Source organism: Lepidochelys kempii, chromosome 4 (assembly GCF_965140265.1).
Source record: "Lepidochelys kempii isolate rLepKem1 chromosome 4, rLepKem1.hap2, whole genome shotgun sequence".
Taxonomy (NCBI): Eukaryota; Metazoa; Chordata; order Testudines; family Cheloniidae; genus Lepidochelys; species Lepidochelys kempii.
In genome coordinates, this window is record NC_133259.1 from 84439824 (window position 1) to 84461347 (window position 21524).

The 21524-nt window shown below is 39.8% G+C and overlaps 1 protein-coding gene across 3 annotated transcripts in view; it reads left to right on the forward strand.

Annotated features, from left to right (window-relative positions):
* CNOT7 (CCR4-NOT transcription complex subunit 7) overlaps positions 1 to 21524 on the forward strand; it is a 31646-nt gene that overhangs the window by 1970 nt on the left and 8152 nt on the right. For all 3 annotated transcript variants that reach the window (XM_073341934.1, XM_073341932.1, XM_073341933.1), the window contains exons 3-5: positions 336 to 529; positions 3557 to 3718; positions 18180 to 18324. In XM_073341934.1, coding sequence (XP_073198035.1) covers positions 336 to 529; positions 3557 to 3718; positions 18180 to 18324 — 501 coding nt within the window. The remainder of the gene's footprint in view (positions 1 to 335; positions 530 to 3556; positions 3719 to 18179; positions 18325 to 21524) is intronic.

Sequence of the window (21524 nt, forward strand, 5' to 3'; positions counted from 1 at the left end):
CTCTCTAATATTCTGGGACCACTATTGTTACGACAACACTGTATACAAGTTTTCTCAGTGACAAGAAATTAGTCTTTTTAAATGGCTGGATCCAGAATCCATTGAAGACCATGGAAAGTCTGAATTATCGCTCCAGGTAGTCTATTGTGGTGATAGTAATGTTCATCCCTTTTTTTTTTTTTTTTTGTAAATAATACAGCCATATACCATATTTTCAGTGAGAGTTATAATGTTAAGTGTTTGGAAAAATGCTGTTTAAATATTTATATTTGGAGTGGGTGGGCTGCAGATAAGTTGTATCTCTTTTGTTGAAGCTGTAAACTTATTTTTTACAGGACACAGAGTTTCCAGGTGTAGTTGCAAGGCCTATTGGAGAATTCAGAAGCAATGCGGACTATCAGTACCAACTGCTGCGCTGTAATGTAGACTTGCTAAAGATAATTCAGCTAGGACTGACATTTATGAATGAGCAAGGAGAATACCCTCCAGGAACTTCAACTTGGCAATTTAATTTTAAATTTAATTTAACGTAAGTGGTGATAAAATCTTATTACTGTTGGGTTTTTTTTGTTTGTTTTTTTTTACACCCAAGCATGTTGTTGTTATTATTACTTGCACAGTATTTATTTAAAATCTCAAAGGACTGATGTTATGGTCCTTTCTACTTCGAGTATAAGACACTTTAGAGACAAGAAAAGGCCATTCAGGCAAATGGACTTCTGCTTTCTTGGTTTTAGTCCCACATTCCTGTATTTTCCTTTTATATATTCTGCTCTATCATCTGTGTAACTTAAGGGTCAGTCATGTGAGGGGCTGAGCTGGGAGTTGAAGGCACTCAGCCCCTTGAAGATTTATCCTGTATTTCTTTCATATGCATTTTTAGCCTTCAACTAAAGTAGTTCTGCCTAAATTCTTTGCTTCTAGATTGTCTAATTTCTGATGGTGCTAATAATGTGAAATATACTGTAAAAGGAATCTTTCTTAGTATGTAGCATGATATCGCAAAACCATTAAGTTGAGAGAAACCAGACAAGGATTTTTTTTTAAAAAAAGAGTGTTAGGAGAGAGAACTTCATTTTTGTTGCCAACAGAAGTTGTGTAGGATGTAGAACAAGATCTTGAACTTTCAGCCCAAACTTGGTTAGTCGAAAGAAAACAAGTAAGCTTTTTACAGTTCAGAAGGAAATTTCTGGATTTTATGAATAAAATTTAATCCTGAATATTACATTCACTTCCTGCTCATTAAAATTAGATTTTTTTTGACATGCACTTGTGTAAGTAATGGATTAGGATTTTTTTAACTGAACATAGGACACCAAAGTCGTCTTCTACACAAGTACAGCATAGGCAATGACATCTAATGTTTATAAGATCTGATTTGGAGCGGCCCATTCTTATATAGTGTCATTCATTCGTAATGTATCAAAGCAATTTACAGAGTGAAATAATAATTAGAGAAATAGCAGAAGAGGAATGAGAAATTAAGAGACAATTGGGGGAGATTCCAAACTTGACATCAGCAGTTGCTAGAATGTTGACTTACATGAGTAAGTCTTCGAAGGACAAGCCAGTAAAAGAACAAAGCTATACTCATGTTTGTTTAGAGACCAAAATGTGGTTGGTTACCTGAATAGGGAACCCGGTTGGCTTCATTAGGCCCCAGAAGTTAATAACTAAAAGAATGTTGTTGGTTGGTTTTAGCTACAGTTAAGGATTTGCTTCTCTCCCAGTCTCCTGTGCTGGTAGTCTTTGTTTGGTGGACTTGTACAGCAGTGGAATATTAAATATATAAAGATCTGTATGGGTCTCATTTACCACAATGATAAGTGTTGTACAGGACCTACCTAAATGTATAAAGTTTTTTTTATGGGTACCCTCTGAAATACATAGTATTGGCAATAGTATTCCCTCTTCTTACTATGCATCATTAGTGAATATATATCCAGCAAACTAGAAGTTGTTTAGGTTTTTTTAATCTCATTATTACACTGATCAATAGGAGGAGAGAAAAAAGTCAAGATTTATAACTTCAGACCTGGGAGAAGCAGGGAAGGAATTTTCCCTGAGTAATCTTCCCTCCCTAGCCCTTCCAGTTTCTCAAAATCAATATGCTCAGCTTGTCTCTTTCTTACTTGTTTTGTGTCTAGTAATAGCGTCACTGAAATTTTTGCAAGGGAAAATAAATTTCCTAAATATTTAGGGTGTATCTCAACTTTTAATTTCCTTGATTAAAGTATTGGAGTGAATAATATATCTTGGTTGAAATCCATTCTTACTATGTTAGTAGGGCCCAACCATGTTCACAGTCCATTCTGATCAATTTCACAGTCATAGGATTTAAAAAATAGTAAATTTCATGATTTCAGCTATTTAAATCTGAAATTTCAGAGTGTTGTAATTGTAGGGGTCTTGACCCATAAAGGACTTGTGGGGGGGTCGCAAGGTTATTGGGGCAGGAGCGCGTTGCGGTACTGCTACTCCCCCCACGCTTACTTCTGCACTGCCTTCAGATCTGGGCGGCTGGAGAGCAGCGGCTGTTAGCTGGGCACCCAGCTCTGAAGGCAGTGCCCCTCCAGCAGCAGCGCAGAAGTAAGGTGGCCAAACCATACCATGCCACTCTTACTTCTGTGCTGCTGCAGGCGGCGGCTCTGCCTTCAGAGCTGGGCAGGTGGAGAGCAGTGGCTGCTGGCCGGGAGCCCAGCTCTGAAGGCAGAGCCAGCAGCAGCAGCGCTGAAGTAAGGGTGGTGTGGTATGGTTTGGCCACCTTACTTCTGCGCTGCTGCTGGAGGGGCACTGCCTTCAGAGCTGGGTGCCCGGCTAACAGCCACTGCTCTCCAGCCACCCAGATCTGAAGACCGTGCAGAAGTAAGGGTGGCAACACTGGACCCTGCACCCCCAAATAACCTTGTGACCTCCCTGCAACTCGCTTTTTGGTCAGGACCTCCAATTTGAGAAACGCTGGTCTCCTCTGTGAAATCTGTATAGTATAGGGTAAAAGCGCACAAAAGATCAGTTTTCATGGGGGGAGACCAGATTTCACAGTCCATGATGTGTTTTTCCTGGCCGTGAATTTGGTAGGGCCCCAGACATTAGGGAAAGTAGTTTGGTTATGAGAAGGAAGAGTTTATAATCTTGTCTGAACAACCAGTCTTCTGCCAAATATCTATGATTAATATAAGAAAATAGTCCTATGTCGATCCCTAGAGAGTTTGGTTCAATTTCTTTGCTATTTTCTTTAAACATTCCTGAATTTTATCTTCTAATGGGATTGAGGATAATGTTAAAACTGCTTAGTCAATACTGTGTAAAAAATTGGTGATTATAAAACAATCAACTCTAAGTGCATGGTTTTCAGATATGTATATATTTAACTGTGAATACTTACAAAATGGAGTCTAAATTGTTAAATCTATTTTAACGTTGCCTGTTGAAACAATGGGCAAAAGGTTCCAAGTATACACAGCATTCTGTGCTGGCTTTTAATTATAAACTTGATATTGAGGTTGTGGTCTTTGTGTGGATCTGAATGTTGTGTTACTTATATCTCTCATCCTAGGGAGGACATGTATGCCCAGGACTCCATAGAACTACTAACAACATCTGGTATCCAGTTTAAAAAGCATGAGGAAGAAGGAATTGAGACTCAGTATTTTGCAGAACTTCTTATGACATCGGGAGTAGTGCTGTGTGAAGGAGTCAAATGGCTTTCCTTTCATAGGTAAATACTGCACCTACAGTAATATTTGAGTTGGCCATTTCTTAATCATCTATTCTGATGCCAGACTTAAAAATGATTGGCCTGTGCATTTTAAGCTGTACATCTAGTGCTGAATTAGTTCAGGGTATAGTGAAATAATTTAAAATGCTTTGTTAATGTTATTCTTAGGATCTGGGCTTCCAACTTCACAGTAGTTCATTTAGAAACTAATGACCTGTGTCTTGTAACAAGATACAAAAACATTGGTTTTCAGGAGCAGCCTTATAGAAAGGGAGCACTGTATCTTTCTATTTGTTTTGCTTTGACAGTTTCCCAGGTCAAGGGAGAAAACAAATACATAACTCTCCTTGTGTATGCTAGCTAGTCAAGTAATTGGAAAACTGAAAATAGTTGCTTAACATTGTTTGGGGGGGATGGACACCTCAGTACAGCCCTGAAGACTTTAATAATGCTGGCAGGAAAAACATGAACATGTCATATTAAATGCACAAAAAACAAAACTTTCAGATGACTTTGAAAAACGTATCTTGTTCTTATGTAGGACACTCTCAACTACTTAAACACTTTTTTTTTTTAAAGTAGACACCTTTATGTTCTTGGCTGAGAGCATGTGGCCTCTCTAAAAGAACTAATTCCTTGTGAATTATTATTTTGGACATATGTTATTTAGGATGACAGTTATTAACTCAGTTGCAGCAATCAGCCTTTTTTGGGATGTTTTTAGCTGAGCCAAAAAAGGGGAAGACTGAGGATTGTGTGCCCAGGAAAAGTGATGTTTGAAGAGTGCTCCTCCCATTTTACCATGCTTAGTGTTATGAAAGTTTTACGTGAAACACTTCTTTCTGCACACATGCTTTGGGCTGTCTTGTGGAAGAAAGTTCTTACTACTTGGTGTGCTTAGCTTATTGAAGAGACATTATTTCTCAACAAGATGAAAGGGAGGGGTGTGTGTCTGTGTGTGTGTGTGTGTACACACAGTGCATATAAATGAAGAGATCCGTGACTGAGTTTTGTTTTGTTTGGTTTCTTTAGTTCGGAAGTGACTGTAATCAGGTTTCAAATTCCATTCTTCTATAATGAGGTGGAAGTGAATATATAGCAGGGTGGATTTGATTTAAATCACTAGTGAGGAAGACTTGATTTAATCGTGGATTTCTACATAAAAGTGCATTCTTGTTGATTGTTATAACCTTAATCCATATTCTTCCCAACTCCGAGATAGATGTAGGCTTCATTTTTAGAAGGTACACGCTATACATTTTTAAAGTGATTTATTTTAAAAAAAATTTCTGATTAGTTTTACAGCTATATCAGAAAATGAATGATTGTTTGGTTATTTCATTTACCAAAGGTAATTGAAGCAGATATTTATGAAGTCATTGGGAGGTGAACTATCTCCAATTCAACAGGTTAATCATTAATATTTGGAGGATTTTCTTGCCAGAACATCACCAAACAGACATTTAAATTGTTTTATTTAACTAAAACAACAACGTTAATGTATTCTGGATTTTTTTTCTTCAACAGCAAACATAATATTTTAACAAAACAAGCATATGAATTTTTGAATTTAGTTAAACATTCAAGGTTTTTAAAATCAGGTTTGCTTTTGTTAAAATTGTTTTTACTAAAATAGTTTAAAGGAAGTATTTAAAAAACAAAACAAAAATTAAATCGACTCTGTCAGCCAAGTCAATATGAGAAACATAAAATATTGGCTTCTGCAGCTAACTCAGTCATCTTCACCTTCATTTTCCTGTTTGTTCATCATCTGGAAAAGAAAAACAAGCTTTCCGGCTTTTTCAGGTTCCAAATGATTTCTCAATTTGGAATGAATTCGTCCAAAGGAAGAAAATATTCTTTCTACACTGGCAGAAGAAGCTACTGCTGTTTAAAAGTGAGATTATCACTTCAACAGTCTCTGAATCCAAGTGCTTAAGTGACTTCCACTAGTTCACTGATGTGAAATTTTTTTAAAACATCATCAGCAAACATATTTCTTGAATGGTTCACCCTTAGCTCTGAAGTTTATTGTAGTTGGCATTATGGAGGGATGATTGCTGGATGTCCATGTCGTAGCCAACTCCTCTTCTTCAGCAGTTAAGGTTTGACCCTAGTACCGAGTATTGAGAATATTTGCAAGAAAATGAGCTGGAGATAGTGCTTGTCCCATTTGTTTTGTTAATGCTTGTAATTTAACTCTGTCATTGCATATTTCTCTTTTTAAGATCTCACTCATTTCCTTCCACATTTCAACAGAGTCAACTATTTCCCTGCATTTTGTTCAAGGCTACAGAAATAGGCTTCAGGGCACTCGGCATGTGTTCAACATTTCTCTTAAGCCCAAAGTTGAGAACTTTGGCTGTGACAGTGCCATCTGTTTTTTCACTATTTTGTTCACACACTGTCATCAGATTAGGCCAGTTCTTGATCGAACCAGTCCGCTACTGAGTTCCATCACACATCTTGTGGGAGGGTTAGCTTGTTTCCTCACGCTTTTTTCGCAGCAGCTGCTGCAAAGTGGTTGTTACAGAAGTATTTTGCAATTTTAACAACATTAGCCTTTATTTTTGGAACACTGAAGTCTTTGGTTAGGAGATGCATTAAATGAGCACTGTAACTGTATGTTATTAGCTTAGGACTCTCTTCACTCTTGTAAATAATTTCTTGGATACATTTGCAGCATTGTCTGTGACCAAGCTGTGTACTAGACATTTGAATTTTTTTCCAGTTTGTTTTAGCTTTTACTGCTACTTCTTCTAAGTGTTCTGCTGTGCATGCATTTCCTGATGTATCAATTGTTTCTGTAAGGAAGACCTTCTCTTCTTCTGTTGTCACACAAGCACATACAACAGGATCATTGTGGACATTGCTCTACCTATCAAGACTCAGGTTAACAATTTCATCCTCTAGACCTTTTGCACGCTGCTCAATTTCTCTTTCATACACTTTATGCAGCAATTTGCCTGCGACATCTGCTCTGTTGGGTGGACTGTATCCTGGTCTTAATGTCTGAACCATGTTAATGAATTGTGGGTTTTCAATCACGCGGAAAGAAGAGTTTGTTGCATAAGCAAACGGGGCAATTTTTTCATCAGTTACCTTTTTTGTAATCTGCTGGTTCTTATCACAAACTTACCTATGGTTGTTTTTGGATGGAGGTTTTTTTTTATTTTTGCTACAGGTGATATATTGTGGCTATGTGACATACATGATGTGACTGAAACACTATAATTGGCAGATAACTCCGAAACTGTAGAAAATGATGGTGATCTTGAAGGTGGATATTCTTCAGAATCCTGTATGTTGAGGATGGATTCTCCTAAACAAAATGTCAGTGCAGTTATTCTATTATTAACATACTGCTCATTTAGTATTACTCATTGCATTCACTAACACTCAGTACTACTTTAAAGGTGAAATTGTAAAAGGAAGATCTGCCTATTTATTTTTTTACCACAACTGCATCTAAAATGATAGTACCATAGAGGAACAACTATATTTTTTGCTCAAACATGAGAATTCAAGAATAGTCCAGAAGGAAGACAGGCAGTCCTTAAGAAAGAAGTATGAAATAAAAAATGTTTACCAACCTGAAGATCCTGCATGATCAGACGTGTTCCTTTCATCATCTTCAACGCAGCATCCTCCTGAGAAAGAACACTTCTCATGATGTTGTTTAATTTGGGCATCCAGGCCTTGCATTTCTTTGTTGCACTGTTTGCATTTTGCACACATGCCTGTCTTACCCACAGGTAGAGGAACTTCATTAAAATATTCCCAAACTAGGTCTCTTTTACTGCCTGCTGGCATTATAGGTTTTCCCTTCTAGTGAGAGAATGGTATGGTAGATCTCAGATCAATGAAGGCTACACTCAGAAAGACCTCAAGACTTCTGGAATATGCTGCTCAAACAGTTTCACCTTTCTTTCTACTGCTGTCCCTCCCTTCTCACATTTATGTCCAGACTTCTTCTCCTTGTCCAGATCTATTCTGCCCCCAACAATCTTCTATTCATTAAACTTTTTGAAACTTTGTACTTTTAGAGAGAGGTAAAGGATTGACACTGTACACAGATTTGCAGAGGGACAATAGGGATGAGCTCTGTTGTTTCTCGCCTCTATATATTATTTATTTAAAAACCTTTTTCCTGTTAACAAGCATGTTATCTCTAGCAACACAAATCCACAGTTCGAGAACTGCAAAACTAAGCATCTCTGATAGTATCTTCTAGACTGAGCCCCATTGGGTAGATAGAAAGATTAACTTAAATAATCTATACAGAAGCCTCTGGGACCCCATAAGATTGGGTCCCTAATCCATGAACTATTGGAACTTGCTTACAAACTTTTTTTAAACATTACATGAATATATTGTCTCACACTACAGAATTAGAATTTATAATCCCTATTCCATGGTGAGATATCTTTGAGCTATAATGTGTCTTAATTAAAACTATCTTTAGATAGGTTTTTTTCCTCAAAAAGCATTTTTTCAAAAAAATCATTGATTTTTATCCACCCTGATAGAGTGGTAGGGGGTGTGAATAGAGAGAATTCTTTTTTTTCCCAGTGGCCAGAGGGGGATAAGAAGATTTTTCATCTTAAGATGCCTGCTAGATTGAGTGTCCGTGGTAAGAACTGGTTCACTCCTGAATGTAAGTTACTCCTGGGGAAATTCTGCACCAAAAAATTAAAAATTCTGCTCATGATATTTTAAAATTCTACAATATTCTGCATATGTTGTTTGTCAAAAGAACACAATATAATCATGCCAGTTTCAATTATTTTGGTAATTTATTTCAAAATATCTGTCAGCAAGTATGTCAGTAACAATACAGATTTAAAAAAAATCTGGTAATTTTTTTTTTTGGACAAATAGATTCCTTACTAGGCATATTAATACAGAACTTTTGAGTAGCGCATTTAATTTACAATACAGAACTGTATTTCCTGCTCTCGTCAGAAGCAGTGCAAAGACTTGGGAGTGTCAGGGGTAATGGAGGAACTGAGGGAGAGGGAAGGAGCCTGGAGTGAACCTGGAGGGTTGCTGGGTGTGTGTGGGAGAAGTACAGAACAGATTTTTGGGGTGAGGGACAGGATTGTTAGGGAGTTGGAGAGCCTACCCCATGCAGACCCCAGCTGATCCCAAGCCTCTCCCATTCAGTCAGGCACATCTGCCCCTGTCCCTGCACCCCCCATCCTGATGGGTGTTTGCAGCCTCCTCCCCATGTGGCCATGTACCCCCACTCCCATTCAGCCCCTGACTCAACGCTGTCACCCCACTAGCTCCTGAGCCCCTGCCCCAATCTGTGTCCCCCACTAGCCATTCTGAGCCCCAGTCTGTGACACCTAACCCCCAGCAGCACCATGTCTCCTACTCTGTCCTAACCTGGCTCTGCGGGCCGGGTGCTGTGATGCATTTCTACTCCTGGGGGAATTCTGTTCCACTGCACGCGCGTGCAAATTTTTTCCCCCACAGAAAATACATTCTGCCCCAGAAGTGCTGCAGTTCTGCCTTTTGCCCACTAGAGGCCACTGTGGTGCCAGAACAGCCAATAGCTGTTGAGTTCCAAGTAGCTGCAAGTTGCGAAAGTTCTGAAATCTGTATCTATCACACTGGATGCACTATGATTATAGAATTGTGGGGGTTCAGTAGGCTGTGGTTTGTTGACTAGCTATATTTGACTTGTATTTCATTTGTGTGCTGTTTGACGGTAGTCTATGCAAACTTGCTCACTGCTATATTCAAGTTTTAAACAGATTGAAACTGTGGATGACAAATTAGAAAGTAAAGGATATTCTTGAGAGTCAGTTTAGAATTTCTTGTGCCTGTTCAGATGCCAATAGAATGCATTGTTGCATAATAGAAATTTTCCGTAATGATCAGGTAAAATATTCATGATACCTAAGTACATGCAGCTCTTGTTTTAGAGAAATAGTGCTAACCCCATTTTATAGATGGGAAAACTGAAGTTCAGAGCTGGGAAGAAAGGTCTTAAGACTCCTCCTGATCCAGCAGATAGTGCTTTCTCTTCTTTTTGTGCAACATGTGCACAAGTAGTAATGAAAATCAATGTTTTTTCCAATTTGGGAAAATATTTTTAAAATTGAGTGGATAATGTTTTAGATATCAGTGTTTATAGATAATCATGCAGTTTGAAAAAAATTATATGAGCAGCTTCTAATAATTTTCTAGCCACAGAACCATTTTTCTTTAAATTGCCTCCTCAGCTAAGACTGAAGCTTGGTCTATGCTAAGAGTTAGGTTGACATAAAGCAGCTTATGTTCACCTAACTAGGTCAGTGTGTACACTACAGCTTTGCTTCTGCTGATGTAAGTGCCCTACTAAACCGACATAATAACTGCACCTCCGCTTATGTCAGTATAGTTAGGGTGACTCAGTGTCTTTGTAGACACCACGTTCCCTACCCGGGCTGTTAGCTGTCTTTGTCAATTTTATGGCTCCACTGAGCCGTGAAATTGACAAGAAAGCTGGCTCCCCAACTGGGCTGCTGCCTGGTCTCCGCTTCAAGCCAGGCTGCCACTCAGGCTCCGCACTCCGCAGTGGGAGCCTTGGTGCTTCCTAGGGTCCCAGCTCCTCGCTCCCCGCTGGGAGCAGAGCAGCTGACTGGATGCGGGGTGCAAATCTTCTGGCTTGGGGCAATAAGTCTTGGGTGGCTGCCCCCCTGCTTCCGGCTGGGAACGGGGAGGCGAGAAGCCCGGGAGGCAACTGGGCTCCTGGTGGGGAGCTGCATGGAGCTGAGAGCCCTGGCTCTAATCCACCCACACTGCTCCTCTTCAGTTGGTGGAAGCGCTCCACGTGAGGGTACACAGCACTGATAGAAGGAGGGTAGTGTTGACATCAGCCATTGCAATAATTACTGCGGTGGCTGAAAATTGACCTAACATAGGTTGACTTAAGATTGTAGTGTAGACATGACCTGAGACTTAGTAGCCTGAGTTTCAGCCCACCCACATGGAATATCCACTCTGAATACCACACTGTGCACCTGCAGATCATTAAGATTTAGAATGAACAGCTTGAAGAGGTCCTAGCTATAGTAGCAACAATAAGCAAATTTTGAATCTCTCTTCCTTATTCCATTATATGAATGCATTTTCCAGCACAGAATGGAACAGGAAATATAAACGCGAAGCCTCTAAAAATATCTGTACAAAGTCTACTTGTTAATAGGAGTTTAAATCTTGCATTTGTGTAATGGACTTGTATAGTCAATTGAGCACCAAAGCTAAATTTTGCTCTTGTAGCCAACATTGAATTTGAAGACTTATTGCTGTTTAAATGCCCTCAACTTGTTGTCTTAAGTGTTGGCTCCTAGGCAATGGAACAAAGCCTTCCTAAAAATGTGACAAAAATATCTTAGCTGAGAATAAATAGCTCTTTTACAGTCCTATTTTGTTTACCATACACAATGGTAACACACAATTAATGGTTAGTACGGGTTTTAAAAAGATAGGGAGAATCTTTATTCATCCTTAAATACTGATGCTTTGTTCTTAATTGAGAACAAAAGAAACCTCTTTTCAGTATTTATTTGTTCATGATTTTCAAATAATTGAGAGAATAAAAAAAAAAATCTAACAAAGAATGGAGCCAAAAGCATACCAGTGCAAATGTGTATACAAGGGAGGCAAAGCCATTATTATACTAAATTTGTTGATAATACTGACTTTGAAGTTAAGGGAATAATAGTCTGTGTATTTTGTGCCTAGAGAGAGGGGATGAAGAGCATGTAGGTAGCATACAATTTTAATATTTGTTTCTTTTATTTTGAACACTTAACAGATATCAACAAAACTGCTGTGCTTATATGTATCAGTCTTTTGGCATTAATATAGAATATTTAATATAGAAATAGTGAGGAGAGACCTCTTAAATACTGAGAAGGTGCTATTTCAGGAGACTGTAAAGAATTTTGAACAATACTTTTAAAGAAGCCATTGGAAACTTAATCTTTGGATATTTCTTAAATTACAGCTACAACTAACCAGGAGACCAGTCTCCTGATCTGTTTACAACATGATTTGCAACTAATAGTGTGACTAGGAGCCGTCTGTCTTAAGTGTCCTGTAACTGGCATAAATCCTTGGATGGATGTTGCAACAGGATTGAGGACAGCTGTGTTGTAGAGAACCCCCTGACTCAATTATGTTTGTAGTGAACACTGACCCTAAAGTAGATCTCATCATCATCTTTGGTCTGCTCTACAGTAAAACTGAAGTGGCATAGCTATGTTGGTTAGAAGTATGGGGAAAATCACATCCCCTAATTGACATAGCTATACTGGCAGAAACCCTAGTGGAGACACAGATATACCGGCAAAAGTCTTTTTGCTGGAAAAGCTTATTTCATTTAGGGAACTGGTATAAGTTATACAGGCAAAAGAGCTGTTTTGCTGGTATAAGTTTGTCTCCCCATTGGGAGGGTTGTCAATAGTTATTTTTTGGAAAACCTTGTCTAGTGTAGACAAAGCCTTAAAGTCAGGAAATTTTTAGTCACCTAAGTATAAGCAAGTATACTCAAGACCTGATCTTGTGAGGTGCTGAGTGCTGCCCACTGTCACAGTTCAGAGCAACTGCACTTGCATTTCTCCTTTGTGGTCAGCGGTGGCACTGTTTTTTTGGCTCTGGCTCTCAGACATTGCCTCCCTTGGGTAAAGCCCCATGTTTGTCTCCCTCCCCGATTTTTTTTTTTTTTTCTGTTTTCCTCAGGCTGCACATTTGCCTACCTACACTGTTATTTCCAGCAAGCCAAACTGTCTGTCTGTGCCAGTACCTGCTCTTTGCTTACTCTTTGAAGGCTGTGAACAACATAATTGCCAGCAGTTATGAGTTACTACACAGCTCTTACTAAGCAAGCACATTTATTCTTAAGTTGAAAGCATTACAGAGAAGACGTTTAAAACAATAAAAGTTGCTACACACATGCTTACCGGGTCACCCATCAGTCTTTTATTCCAAAGTATGTAGTTTCTGGATACCAGAACTTGTAAATAGGTATTCACTTGATTTCCCCCCCCCCCCCCCCCCAGTGGTTCCTATCTTTCAGTGGAGGGAAGTATTCTCTTTAAGAGTAGATCCAAAGAGATGGGGGGGGGGGTTTGTCTGTGTGTGTGTTCACTCCAAGTTTACTGAAACATTTCTTAGTGTCTTTTGAAATGTTGAGCAACTACAATTCTCGTTTACTGCAGTAGGAGTTGTGGATGCTTAGTACCTCTCAAGATCATGTTCTGTGAGTCAGTAGCTTAATCTTCACTTGGAATCTTGTTTCCTTGGAATTCACTATTTTGCAAATTGATTTTTCAAAGATACCTCGGAGTTCAACGGAGCAAAGCTGGAACCTGCTTCTCTGTCACAGTAGACAATCACAGTGTTTTCTGTTGACTACAGGCATTCTCAGTTGTTGCGGTGGTGATGTTTGTTAAATGTATCCGGTCCTCCAAAACAAATTAGTCATTTTTAAGGGACACTACTGACTTCAAAAATTATTTGTGTAAATATTTTGTACTTACTGTAGTTCCAAGTAACGCTTTACATAGCAAAAATGTCTGCGTGCGCGCATTTGGCATCCTTTCATGCATAATTAATTTTACTGTCACCCTAGTCAGTACTTTTTGGAACTTTTACACAACTTTATTTCAAAGCTCATTTTTAATAAGCTTGAAGGAAGACTATTCAAGAAGTTATCTCTGGATTTCTAACAACTTCAGTGACATCCTGACATAGCACTAACAAAGCTATTGTGCAGCCAGAGGCTCATACAGCCACCAATATGGGATGCTTTCCCATGGCTATCAGTTTGTATATACTGTAGTTTTCCCACAGTAACCTTGCTAAACCAGAAGAGGGACAGCAACTTCAAAGATGGGTAGTGGAGTGTTCTGATAAATGAAGGGGCCTAAATAAAATCCTGAAAACCCAAACCCCTGTTGAGGTCAGTAAGAGCTATGAGTGCTCAGCATGACAATTACAACACTAGTCAAATCATAGAATAGCTTGAATGCTAATTCTGAGGATAGTTAAGTTGTCCGGGCATTTGCATGGTGACTCCCTCAACAGTTGTATAGACTGATGTGCAGCTACCCTTTAAATCTTAACTTCAGTGCATGCCTGTTGTGTAGGGTAAGGGGAAAAAAAAGTTGTTCTGTTAAATTCTCTCCAGCAAGTCTTGTATAATGAGTGAGCTCCCCAAGAATCTTCTGATGTTCCAAACCTTGCAATTCCTGGTAGCCACTGTATTTTGCTAAGAAGATCAATTAAACTGTCAAGTAGGCAGCTACTTTCTAGTGCAGAAATAGAACTTACCATTATTAAAATGGGATAAAGCCTTTCCAGCCTATCTAGCTTTTGATAGTTCTCAAAATGTCTATTGGTAGCTTGAGAAAAGCACTTAACTCACAGTTAATTGGTTATTTTAAACTCTTCCCCACCCCCCAAGATAATGGCAAAGGAAAGAAAAATATGGGCTTTTCTCATCTTTTCAGAAACTTTTGGTTCTCGGTCAATTGCCTACAGCTAACTGTGCTCCTTGAACATACATGGTTTTGTGCACATGTTGCCATATAACTTCAGGGATTGTGGTTAGTTGTAAGCATCATAACTTTGAATAATTTTGTTAGCTAGGAAAAAAATATATAAGTAATAAAAGCCCTCATTTCAGGATGTAAACCACTAATTGCCGGATATTTGAAAGAAACTTCCCTAATGAGCAAGTAATTATATAATTGCTCATTGAGGTCTTTTTTGCCCCTTTCTCTACTGTGTCCAGTACTGGCTACTGTCCGATATGGAGTGCCAAGCTAGGCTAACAATTGGCTTGATCTGGAATGATAATTGTAATGTTCGATAAGTGGTGGAGCATAAAGGCATTTTATATGATGGCTTGAAATTTGTACTGTGGCTTGTGAAATGCAGTCTGTGGTGGTTGTCATGGCACAATTGGGAATGTGTGTCTAAATACTTCAGATTTATTGAATGTCCAAGAGAGATTGACAGGTGGTGAACTGACCAAAACTAGCTTGTGTTTCTTGTCCAGGAGCAGATGTTTGATTAAATGTCCATGTACTGGGAGGGGTAATCCATATTATTGAGCATTCCACTGTTAACACTCCTGTTGTGATTTCCCCCCCACCTCCACTCCCCCACCACGTGCAGGCCCTGGAACAAACTGCATCACTAAAACCCCAGGAATACCTAAAAGAAACCATTTGTCTACTACCACAAACGTCTATCATTTATTTTGGGGAAGTTCTATGGCCTGTGTTTTACAAGAGGTCAGACTAGATGATCAATTCATAATGGTTCCTTCTAGCCTTAGGATCCATGAACACTGTAAGTTGCAAGCCTGATACTCTAGTCCTGCTCAGCCAGGACCGGCTCTAGGCACCAGCAAAGCAAGCATGTGTTTGGGGCAGCACAATTCCAGGAGCGGCGTCATTCCGGCCATCCTTTTTTTTTGGCTTGGGCAGTTGCGCTCTCGGAGCTTGGGGTGGCAAAAAACCTAGAGCTGTCCTGCGCTCAGCACAAAATCAGTACCTCTTTGCTTTACTCTTTTTGTAATGGGTGGGTGTGTGGGGAAGAAAAGAAGGGGGTGGGTGGGTGCTTGTGGAGAAAACAAAAGCTCAGATACTAAACTGTATAATAACTGTCCATCTATATTGGAAGCAGAGTTCTGGTGCAGCCTCAGTTGTTACAGGGGATCACACTTAACTGTAGCATTATTTCAGTGAATTCCTGACTGCTACCTACAATCTCCACAGGGGCCCGATTTTCATTAATCTCTGAGCATTCTCAGGCTTCAGTTTTTGATGTCATTTCCCAGGTTTTTAAGATTTTCTTTTTAAATGCTTTATTTTGCTAGTGTAAGCAAAAGAAGCTGCTTTTATGATCTCAAGTCTACCTGTGAAGCAATCAAGTTGCCTATTCTGTAGTTTTATGCTATTGGTCTCCGGTGAAACTCCTGCCTTTCCAAGCCAGGGAGCAAAGGAGTCAATCTTCTGCTGTAAATTTTAGATTGCAGCCGCAAAAGGACAACTGCAGCATTGGGAACCTCAGATGCTGGGTCAGATTTCTAGTTGTTTGAAGGAGTCAGTGGTAGAATATGGGAAACTCTCTTGGGAGAACCATAGTCAGCTGTACCGTCGCTTGTTCCCCATTAGTGGATTTTAAGAAATGACCTGTTCTTCCCTGGTGTTGCTGTTAAGGATTTTCTAGTCTTTTTCTCCCTTTGGGCAGTATAACAGCAAGATCATAAAGATGATCAATAATATATAAATAGGGTGACACACATGCTATAAAAGAGCATAACTCGTCTTGAACCAGGGGAAAATAGCATTCAAGATAGAAATGAATAATGCAAGTTAAAGCCCCAGTCCTGCATCTGAAATCAGGGCTCCACGCAGGTGTGGGCATCCAGTGTCCAGGAACATAATACAGGATTAGAGCCTTGTTTAGTAGTATCAGCCGAACAAACAGTCCTGCCTCAGCCAATTTGCATCTTGTTTGCTTTTTGTGTTGTGGATTTTGAGTTAGTCGTAGATCGGAACCAAATGGGTGGAGATGACAGAAAAGAAGAAAGCTAGTAGCAGTTGGAGCAGATATCAGAAGGGGCAACCCGAGACAACACCTTACCACTGGGGGCACCCCAAGGCCCCACCTACACCCCAAGGAAAACCCCAGATACCTTATCATCCTACTTCTGCCACCATGTCAGGGTCGTCCCATCCCCCCCATTCTGAACTCTGGGGTATAGATTTGGGAACCTGCATGAAAGACCCCCTAAGTTTATATTCTACCAGCTTAGGTTAAAACTTCCCCAAGGCACAAATCCTTTCCTTGTCCTTGGATGGTATTGTTGCCACCACCAAGTGATTTACATAAAAATTCAGAGAAGGGTCACTTGGAATCCCTGTTCCTCCAAAATATTCCCCCCCCCAGCCCCTTTACCTCCTTTCGTGGGGACGCTTGAGACTAATATACCAACCAATTGCCTTAGCAATGTGAGCACAGACCAGACCCTTTGTCTTCAGGACACTGAAAATCAATCAGGTTCTTAGAAGAAGAAATTTATTTATAAAGAAAAAAATAAAAGAATCACACCTGCAAAATCAGGATGGAAGGTGACTTTACAGGGTAGTAAAAGATTTAAAACACAGAGGATTCCCCTCTGGGCTCAGCTCCACAGTTACAAAAACAGGCATAAAACTACCTCTGTAGCATAGGAAAATTCACAAGCTAAAACAAAAAATAACAACGCATTTCCTTGCCCTACTTACAATTTCTGTGAATTTAAATGGATTATTGCAGGTATGTTTTCAGGAGACGTTGTACCTGCCTTGGCTTCTCCCTCCATCCAGAGAGGGAACAACAAACAAATCCTCTTCTCCCCTCACCCTTCCCCCGCCCTGATTTGAAAGTATCTTCTTTTCTTATTGGTCCTTTTGGTCAGGTGCCAGCTAGCTTATCTGAGCTACTTATAGGTAACCCCTTACAGGTAAGGCAGTTGCTAACCTTCCCTTTATATTCATGACAGTCCACAAAAGCCCCAGTCAAGATAGTACAGCACAAAAGGGCCCCAGACATACAAGAGGTACTTCCTGCCCTGAAGAGCTTACAGTCTGACTTTCTCAGCAGGCAGCAGCAGTACACGTTGCCCTTTAACCCAATCAATATATGTATTTTTATTTATGTAAATTAGTTTAGAAAATTCCCCTGTCAACTATCTATAAAATAGGTATATAACATAGTATTCTCTCAACATGAACTTACAGCTAATGGGTAAGTGAACTATCTAACAGTTATATCAAGGGTTTCCAATAACAAGATGTAGAGGCAGAAACTAAACTCGTATTGTTGCAGAACCCAGAGGAAGGGGAACTATGTGCAGCCTTAACTAGAGCAGGTGAAGTTCTTCAGGGTGCAAATAATCCATGATTCTATGTACTTTAGGTTCTGGCAGCAGTAGAAGTCATTTACTTTCAACTTCTACCGTCTCATCACTAGAAACTTTCAATGCATATGAAAAGAGCCAGCTTGAAATCTGTCCATTATACATTCCGAGAATAGGTCCAGTGGTGGCAAAGTAGTGACTCCTTCATAATGCTGCCCTGACAGTGTTTCTGCAGGAAAGTCTTCGTGTTCATTCCATCATTTGGCCTCCTTGAAGAGACTGCCAACATGGATTCCAATTTTGATAGTTTTTATGATGGTGGAAACTTGTCCTCTGCAAACTGCAGTGAGAACATCTGTGTTTCTCGGCTGTTAATATTTGAAGAGTCACATGATCCTTAAATTTTTTTGGTTAAATTTATATATAAAACGGCTCCCTATCTTTTGTTTTTAATTTAAATTTAACTAATTGGAGGTTTGACATTGGAGGTGAGAAGGATTTTTTTTATTATCTGCCTGACTTTGTTTTGTATATGTGATTAATTTGCAGTGGTTATGACTTTGGCTATCTAATCAAAATCCTGACTAACTCTAATTTACCTGAAGAGGAGCTGGACTTCTTTGAGATACTCCGGTTGTTTTTCCCTGTCATTTATGATGTGAAGTATCTCATGAAGAGCTGCAAAAATCTCAAGGTAAATGATTTGATATCTGGTTCAGAAAAGAATTTTTTAAGACGGCATTTTTTCCTACTGAAAGAACATATATGGCATCTGTTCACTGCCCTGTCCAGTAGTGAGCTCTACCTTGAAGGTATTATTTGTTACACACAGTTGACTAGACTAATGGTTATTTGATATATAAAAAGTTATTGATGAAATGTAAGCGGCAGGGAGGAGCACATATTTTTGTTCTTGTGGCTCCTAGCTATTTAAAAATTACAAACCAATCCCATTTATTGGCAGCATCATAGATCCATGCTACCAAATGATAAACCCATGTTCGGAGGAAGTTACATCTTGCTGTTAACTTCTCAGGCTGTTAGAATTGATGGGCTTGGCCTCTGTGAGCAGGGTATTAATGACACACTCTTGCATCATTCCTCACTGCTCAATCCACGGAGGGGTGGCAGTTATGATAAGGTGTAGTGAAAAGTGACTTTGGTGTGAAGGGATGGAATGGCTAGACCTGCTGGTCGCCGTGTAGGCAAAAATGAGCAATGACAGATATGCTCAGAGCCAACTTATGACTTCTAGAAAAATAGACAGGGTTAGAAACTAACCTCTCAACTCAAGCCAGTTGGGCTATTAATTGGCTTGTTCTATTAGGCATAAAATTTGGAGAAGATTTGATTGGCCTGGAGAATGAATGTGAACTGGAAACAAATGTATGAAGGGAAGGACATCAAAAAGATATGCTGCTGGGATTGTTACAGCCATGCTTGCCAAAGAAGGCCACGTATCTGGACTGGTTTTGAAATGAAAGGGGCACAACTCATCTGAGGCAATAGGTGGCTCACTGTTTTGATGGAAGGCGACACAGAACACTCTGGGTTTTCTAAATGAGAATACGTGGAAACTGGACACAGACTGACTGACTAATGCAGCCACCTCCGGAGTACAGGGATGGTATGCTACTCTTCATCTCAGAATGCTGAGCAAGTGATTTAGACGATGCTGATGAGCTTGAATTTTGTGAGGCTATGCAGGTAAAGGACATGTATCTTTTAATGAGGATCTTACTGGTGACTGAAGTAAAGAACATAATTTCCACCATCTCCTATGCTATTCAGTCTGCACTGGATGTGGCGAGGAGTGGGTGGGATGGTCTTTTCCAACTATCAGGAAAAGCAAACTAGCCTAGTATCTGGTCAGGAGTTTTGCATCCCAGCAGCAACCCTCACCAGCTGAGTAAAGAATGTTTATTGGGGACCATCTCATTGAAACTGGGTTTCCATTGGGATCAAGAGAAGTAATGAAGTAGTTGGAAAAACTGCAGAAGTCAACAAAATTGTGCACCCTCATGGACTGAAACAAAACCTTTGCTGCTTATATACAGTTGTTTTGTCCCAAGTACTAAATGTGTAATCCACCCTTATGGACTTGTGGGTGGAGTTGACAAATTTAACAGCTGCTGTCATTAGAGCTTTGTGATAATGGCAACTAAACTGCAGACCAATTATGACAGGAGGGGGAGAGATTGGGACTACTCTGTTCCTCCAAACATCATTGCTGAAACAGTCCCATTACTGTCCACAGCAATGAAATGATGCCAACTGTGTTGATCTGTCCCAAACTGAGAACAGCTGGTGTGAGTCTTTGGAAGCCGAATCCATTAATTACTTGCATGCACTGTTGCCTAAATGAATTTCTTCGCTTTTTTTGTTTAAATCTCTATTAAATTGCAGTGAATTGAATTGCTGTGTTGAGGTCCTTTATTGATTGGTGCAAGCCACTCTTGATGGTCACTTCATTTTATTAGAGACACTTGATTTTCCTAAGACACATTTTGGTGCTGATGGTCAGCCCTGGGGACCGAAACCTGCTCTACAGAATTGTGTGGATGGTGGTTGCAGCCATTCTGTAGAATTACCTCCTGACTCCAGCAGAAATACTACAGAAAGAGTATAGTCACTTGCTGTTGCTCATCTACGGCACTACTCCTGCTCTCCATCTTCTTTTGAGTGGGGACCATGGTGCAGCTGTAGCCTGGTGACCAATAGCAATACAGATTCTTCCCTAAAGAGGAAGAATGGTCCAGTGGTTGGAACACTAGCTGGGGACTTGAGAGACCCAAATTCAGTTCCCTACTCTGCCATAAACTGCCTGTGTGACCAGAGGCAAGATACTTAGTCCCTCTGAGCTGCAGTTTCCCATCTCTGAAATGGGAATAGTAATACCTCCCTGCCTGATGAGATGTTGAGGATAAATACGTTAATGATTGTGAGAGGTTCAGATTCTGCAGTAATGGAGGACAAATAAGTACCTTAACTAGACAGGTAGATCCTGACTGAATTTAATGGTGGGGTGGGGCTTGGCAAGCTGCACAGAGTAGTTAACACTCTATACCAATGTCCTGAGATTTGTGGAGTTGGGCTTGTGCTCCCCATTGATCTTGGGCCATCATCTGTGGTGATGTGGTTACAAAACCAAGCTGCTAACCTGTCTGTCTCAAAGGAATGATGCATCTGAAATATTTTGAAATATTTTTTTCTTTTCCTTCTTGTGGCTATTTATATCTAAGGGGAGGGAGGGTATGTTTTGACCTACAGTTTATAAAGCATTTTTGGTTCTCAAGGTTATATTAAAAACCTTTTGATCAGCACTGCCTTAATCTGGAGTTTAAAAAAAAAAAAGTGACTTAGAGAAGAAAGGCTCTGTATCCCATAATTAGTCTCCAGAGAGATCCAGTGTTTCCCTTGTTTTTCCAACAGTTGTAAACTATTTGGTGTGACAAACTTTTAGGCACCCTTTTTGGAAAATTTTGGCCAATATCCACAACCAAAGGTGATGCTTTTACCCTGTCCTGAATTTTTTTTCTAGATCAGTGTTACACACACTGCAGGGGTTGGAATGTAATATTTCCACATTTTTTCTTTTTCTTTGTAACAGGTAGATTTAAGACATATGACATTCAAGCTAAGTTAGAATTGGTAGGTGTGCTGTCTCACTGTAATCACTACCCAGTAATGAGAGAAGTGATCTTCAGCTACTGTCTAGTCAGGCGGGCATGTGGCTTAAAAGGGATGAGTGTGGGTTTTAAGAGAGCCCAGTTTTTAATGAGGCATGTTTCTAATAGCAATCCATGTTAATGCTATGGGAACTGCTGAAAATGTCTATTCAGCAGCTCAGGTTTTCCCCCTTCTTCCCTCCTACCCTTGTCCTCATGGTGCTTA